Here is a 6,000-nt window from a genome sequence, read left to right on the forward strand (position 1 = left end):
TTGCTCTTTGAATCGCCTAGCAATGTATCCTGCCTAATCTGTTTAAACATTGAAGATTAATAGAAATTCAGTGTCTCTTTCAGCAGTAACTTTATGTGAAAAAACTCTGGTTTGAAAGGATTAAATTGCTAAGATAAATGGCATGGATACTTTGGGCTTATGCTCCCATCCTCGAGGACACAAGGTTAATTGTATGGGTAGATGCAGCCCGCTGCGTCTATGAAAGTCATGAAAGCAATATTACTTCAGACCTGCTTTTCTCCATTTTAGCCCTATGATCCTGTAAATTTTGGGTGGAATTCCCTCTTTAAAATTGATGCATGTCCTCTGTGTCCATGAGTAGCTGATGCAGTTTAGCTGATGCAGTTTAGCTGATGCCTGAGCAAGTGGTCTGTACATAAGCTAATTAGCTCAAGTTTCTTGCATTGTTTTCCTGGGTAATCAAATGCCAGAAGAAAAATGTTCATGTCCATTGTAGCAAGAGTGTATATATATATTTTTTTTTAATTCTGAGCAAGTAATCCAATAAAAGCAAAAAAAGCTTTAAATTGATGCTTGTTAGCAAAAGAGAAAAAATAGGTGGGAGTCTCACTTATTTAGCTGGTATATCTCCATTGGAACAGCATCTCAAACTGGAATCAAAGGCCTAGAGTAGTTTAAACTCCTTGCACAGAATAAGTAAATATTATGAAATGCTTTAAAGATGTAAAATTAAAACATCCTACCACTTTTCATATGAACTTAAGTCATTGCTTGTGATTACTGTAGAGAATCTCTTTATGACAAGAAGAATTCTTACTTGTCTCTGTAGTGCTGGTAGTGAACTTCAGTATGTGTGTTTGCTGCTAAATTTATTTTAAAATAAGATGCAATTCCTCCTTACCTTTGCCAGTTAGAGTCTCTCTGTATGATCTTTATTGCCTGGCCAATGTACTTCACTGCCTTTCTAAGATATCTTGGGAAGTTAATTTAGGGAAATACAGCATGAATGGAAATCTTGCTAGAATGAGGAGATAAAAAAAATAGCGCAGGGTCTGTCTAAGGCCAATAAATGGGTTGGTAGTGGTTGGCTGACCAAATGTCACCAACAGTCTGGGGACTGTGGGAGGAGCAGGCTCAAGCTTAATGGCCTTGCCTGAGGGAGTATGGATGTAGTATCTTGATCACACGCACAGCTTGGGGTCTTTCAACATGCGTGTACCTGATGGGGCAGCTGTAACTTGAAGAAAATTGTATTTGTCTGTCTGGACTGTTGTCATCTCAGGATTAGACTGTGAGATACTTTATGAGGCTGATGAGTAGCTGAAAGCAATAAGGAGCTCATAGGCTGGCTTGCTTAGCAAGAGCAAGTGCTGTGCTATTGAAATGGTGGAAGAAAATGGATTATGTTGGAATCTGGACCTGAGATACTTCCTTGTTACTTATGGCCTGCTTAAACATGTTTTATATATATGGTCAAGATAGATATGCCTCACCTGTAAGCTAAAAATAGCATAAACTAGTAGTATTCCTCTCAAAATTTTTCCAACAACTGACTCCTATCCAAAAACCTGTTAAACTGTGAGGGTTTTTTTTGTCTGAGAGCAATAATCAACACTGGAAAGTCCTTAAGAAGGAACTTCATAATTTCTATGACTCAGTTTTTACAGGATAAAGATTTATATGCAATAATATGATTTAAATGTTTACAGAAATAAAGACAAGTATAAAGAAAAGATAATGACGCTTAATTATAAATTATAAATATAATTATAATTATAAAATATAATTATTATTATAAAATACAATAAGGGTTTTGGTTGATCATTAAAATTTGGCTGAAATGGTTGCAGTGGTCAACCTAAGTGTGTCTGATACAACAGGTGAATAGGAAGGAAGGAGAGAGATGGAAAGATTTTTAAGTACTTTCTACTTAACGGGTTTGTTATTTGATTATGGCTCTTATCCTGAATGCATGGGGGAGGGGAAGTGATGCTGTGCGCTACTCTGTGGCCATGTTCAAATACAAAGCAGTTATAAGAAAAGTAAGATACTTTTGGAAAGCTTTTTGATAAAAATGTTGCCAGTTTTTGCCTGTCTTTAAATGAAAAGGAATAGCATGCAATGTATTGCCAGTGGCAGTGGGATTATGGTTTTTTTTGAGAGAGAGAATGCTAATTTTGTGTTCTGTGTAAGCATATCCCTCTTTTCAAGAGGGAATTCATGCTGTATTTAGACCCAGATCAGTGAAAACAAATTCACATCAGTGTTATTTGGAACCCCAGGCAGATGAGAGAGTATAAAGTTGAAGTTAGCCAGATGTGCTGGGGGAAGAAAACCACAAGGAAGAAGTCTGAACAGTCTTTGGCATATCTGTGCAGAAGAAACAGCATTTGGCTTTAATCCAGACTTCCAGTGGGAATGATAGTGACTGCTATAGCCCTAAAGCAGTTTAGGTGAGGAAGAGAAAAATAGTCTGGGTTTAGTGCAGATGATCGGGGGCAAAACTTATGGTAAGGAATCTTAGTTGCACCTGTTCTTCCTCACTACAGGCAAAATGCTTAAGTTGTCTTAGCTCTTGGTTACTTGATGTATAATGAACTCTTGTATGTTTACTTCTTTTACAACATATAAAGCTCTTTAGGATAGTTACTAAGAAACATTTTGTTCTGTGGTCAGTAACATTCAAGGTGTCATGTTTTATACCTGTATTTTTCTTTACTAGAATTCAGCAGGTTTATGTGACTGCCATTTGTTTATAATAAACTATGTTAAGAATGTTAAAGGGAGAAGCAAACAGGAAATACACTGAATAAATTCTCCTGCTTTCTAGGAATCCTGTTTTACAACAAAAAAGCAAGAGGTGCAGTGTAAAACCTGAAGTTCTTAGCTGTTTGAGTACTTGTTCTCCTTCACAAATACACTTCCTTTTGCCACAGGGGAAGTTGTTTTACTACATAATGGAGGTGTTTCGACTTCTACATATTCAGATTAACGTGGACTTCTTGCCCAGTGTTAAACTGTTGAATAGTTACCTGCTGGTGATGCAGAACCTAGAAGAAATCAACACATTAATTACGTTTTTATCACCTTAGCAGAAAGGGCAAGGCTTCTAAGGAAAAAACTCAAACGTGCTGCAGAATAAGCAGCCTACTTTCCCTGCCTTCCTCTCTCCTCAGAGTTAGTGAGGAGGTGGCAGTTTAATAAACTGTTTAATAAGAACTGAAAGTCAAATTGTGCCTCTGGTTGGAGGGAGTAGAAGGTGGTTTGCTTTCTTGTTTGTTTGAACCTTGGCCTACTGGATGGAATGTAAAGAACACAAATGCAGATTAAAAATATTATGGGGTACCAAGCAGTTGGGGGCAGGGGAAACCCAATAAATATGGTGACTGCTGTTCAGACCTTTATCATCTAGCTTGAGTTTACATGTAGCTTTTGTGTACATGCTAATGATATCTCTAGCTAATTCAAAACTGTATAGCCAATTTCTTTTATTTCTTGAAGTATTTTCTTGTGTGCTATTTTGATTTTTAACCTTTTTTTTTTCTTTTTCCCTTTTGTACAGAAAGATTCCAGCCAACCTGCTGAATGCAAACAACAGTAATAAGGAAATACCACTTGGAAGTGATATTTGAACAACTTGTAACAAATATTTGGATACCTGGCCTGCAGTTCAGGATATTCCATCGCTGCGGCACAATCTTATTAACAATGCTTAAAATAATTTGTTTTAAAATGCATGATTTTCACTAACTTTTCTTTATTGCTTAACATGTACAGTGGCAACTTCAATGCATTTGGGAAATAGGAGGTTTAAATAAAGCACACTCTACAGCCGTTGGTACACTGTAGCTAAGTATGTCACTAGGCCTTTAGAGCCTTTTGCCCTATGCATACGGGAATAGTCCAGACTACCACGTGAGGATTATCCATTTTCTTGTTAAACATTGAAAATTGTGGAATAGCAATGTGCTGAGAAGCTAAAGTAAATGGATTACATGTATGGTAGCTGAAACAGATAGAGCAATATGACTTTTTTGCTAGTTCCCTCCCCCCCTTTTTTAATGTTTCTCGCAACCTACAAATTGAACTAGTGCTTGAGCAGCTTTAAATGTCATATTTATTATCTCAGTAAAACCAATTGAATTGAAGTAATTTTACTTCATTGAAGGGGGTGTCATATTTGAGACTTAGTTGTTCATCTTGCTATTTATTTATTCATATGTTTGTAAGTACTTTGACAGAATTAGTGCTTTTTAATAGTTTTTAATATACTTGAAAAATCTTCCTCTTTTGCATACAATATGGGTACTTGTAAAACAAATAATTTGAATTGATCTCAGTGTAGTAGTCTAGACAGAAGAAATGAACTTGCATCAAAATGACAACTCTTCTGGATGAAGATCAAAATGCAAAGGCCAAACTGTTGCTGTTGATGGAAGTGGGTTGCAGCCAAAGAACCAGAAAATTTCCAGTAGTCTTATTGCTTAGTGTCCAGCATGGAGGACCTTTCACTATGAACACGGAAATTTATCAAAATTCAGTTCAATAAATCTGAAGTTTTGGTGTCTTACTTGCAACACTGAAATTATTCCATTCCACAATTTGTTTTATTTAAAGCTCTGAAGTCTTCAAAACTACCTTTTGTTGTGTGGCACTTCAGGTACACGTTTCTAGTTTCAGATCCATTGCCAACTTCTGGCAGCAGTTGAATAGCAGCTGTATCAACACTGTGACCAGGCATGTAGAGTGCTCCAGCCTTACCTTACACATTTGTAACTTAATACGGTGTTTTCAATTTGTACAGAATAGATAGAATATTCTATTAAAGTTGTGAAACATGATCGTTGGTGCCTGTCTGGTCCGTAATGCTTCCTAGGTTAATTGAATATCCCTTTGACTTTCGATAGTGAATTGTGAAGTGTTTAATAAGGGCCATGCCAGATGTTTGGCCTTGTCTGAAGGTCCTGCTAGTTTCCTTGGTTATCAAAAGCCAAAGAAAAGGAGAGGAGCCCTTGTAAATGTTGCATTATGGAGTTTTTTTGATGTAAATCAGAAGAAGCTTGGTTGATTTGCAAGTAGACAGTCTGGAATGTTTTGTAGGATTTGAGTTTTTTGGGAGGTAACATCATTATTAAAGATTCCCTGTGATCTATGCAGTTCAGTCATGGACTAAATGAGGGGCTGGGGGACATGAACTGGTGTATGACATGTTAAGATATCCCTGCATCAATACCTTGCAGTCAAAAAACGTAGCACTAATGCTCGGGTGACATTATAGTGTTAAGGCAGGAATAGGGATAGGTTTTGGACTTTTATTTAAAAAAAAAACCAACAAACAACTCAAGTTTTGTAATGAGTCATTAATATAGTGTACTACAGCAGGCACAGAGAACAGCGTGAAGGCATGTCTGACAAGGGGAGGAATAATGAACGGAGTTTGCACAGGTGCAGACTGGCTAATAACAGTGCCAGTGATGCTAGGCACATCAAATAGAGATATTTGACCAGCTTTTTTTTAATTTTTATATCAAAAGAACTTGAATGATAGTTCCCCTATCCTAAAGAAGTACTTTCCACTACATGGTTAAACAGGAGTACTACTATCTGGAGATAAACATCTGCAAATTAGCACACTGAAGTAATTCATGTGCATGAATCCCAAAAGGCTTAACTTTAATTTTGAGAAAACGGGAAATTCCAGAACATGTAGAGCAAAGGTGCCAGCATTCAGGGAGGGCAAATGAGATGGGTGGCTAACAAAGCTGCCTAGCAAGAGGTTCATCCTGGGGAAAGTGATGGGAAAGCTGAGCTGGGATTTGTTAAAGCAGAGTTAATGCCAGTTGACAGAGCCTAACAGAAAACAGGTCTTGTCAAAACCCAGCCGTGCTCTTGCCATTATAGATTTAGCTGATAATGGCAAAGATGAGCATTTCATAGCCTTCTCTGTTTTCAGATGGTTATTTATAAACTTGTCTACAGGAAAAGTAACTAACAGGTACTTAACAGCTCAGCTCATTC

General features: G+C 37.1%; 1 protein-coding gene across 2 annotated transcripts in view; it reads left to right on the forward strand.

Moving 5' to 3' along the window:
- Positions 1-4,823, forward strand: part of NAP1L4 (nucleosome assembly protein 1-like 4) — a 29,620-nt gene extending 24,797 nt beyond the window's left edge. Inside the window, exon 16 of one of the 2 annotated variants that reach the window (XR_774142.1) lies at positions 3,545-3,631. Coding sequence is in view for 1 of the 2 variants with exons in the window: in XM_010563878.1 (XP_010562180.1) it covers positions 3,545-3,583 (39 nt within the window). In the remaining variant the exon portion in view is untranslated. Of the gene's footprint in view, positions 1-3,544 lie in introns of both variants that reach the window. The other variant, XM_010563878.1, reaches the window with a different exon arrangement.
- The last annotated feature ends 1,177 nt before the right edge of the window (positions 4,824-6,000 follow it).

This window comes from Haliaeetus leucocephalus, unplaced genomic scaffold, assembly GCF_000737465.1.
Source record: "Haliaeetus leucocephalus isolate CR32 unplaced genomic scaffold, Haliaeetus_leucocephalus-4.0 Scaffold173, whole genome shotgun sequence".
NCBI classification, from domain to species: Eukaryota; Metazoa; Chordata; class Aves; order Accipitriformes; family Accipitridae; genus Haliaeetus; species Haliaeetus leucocephalus.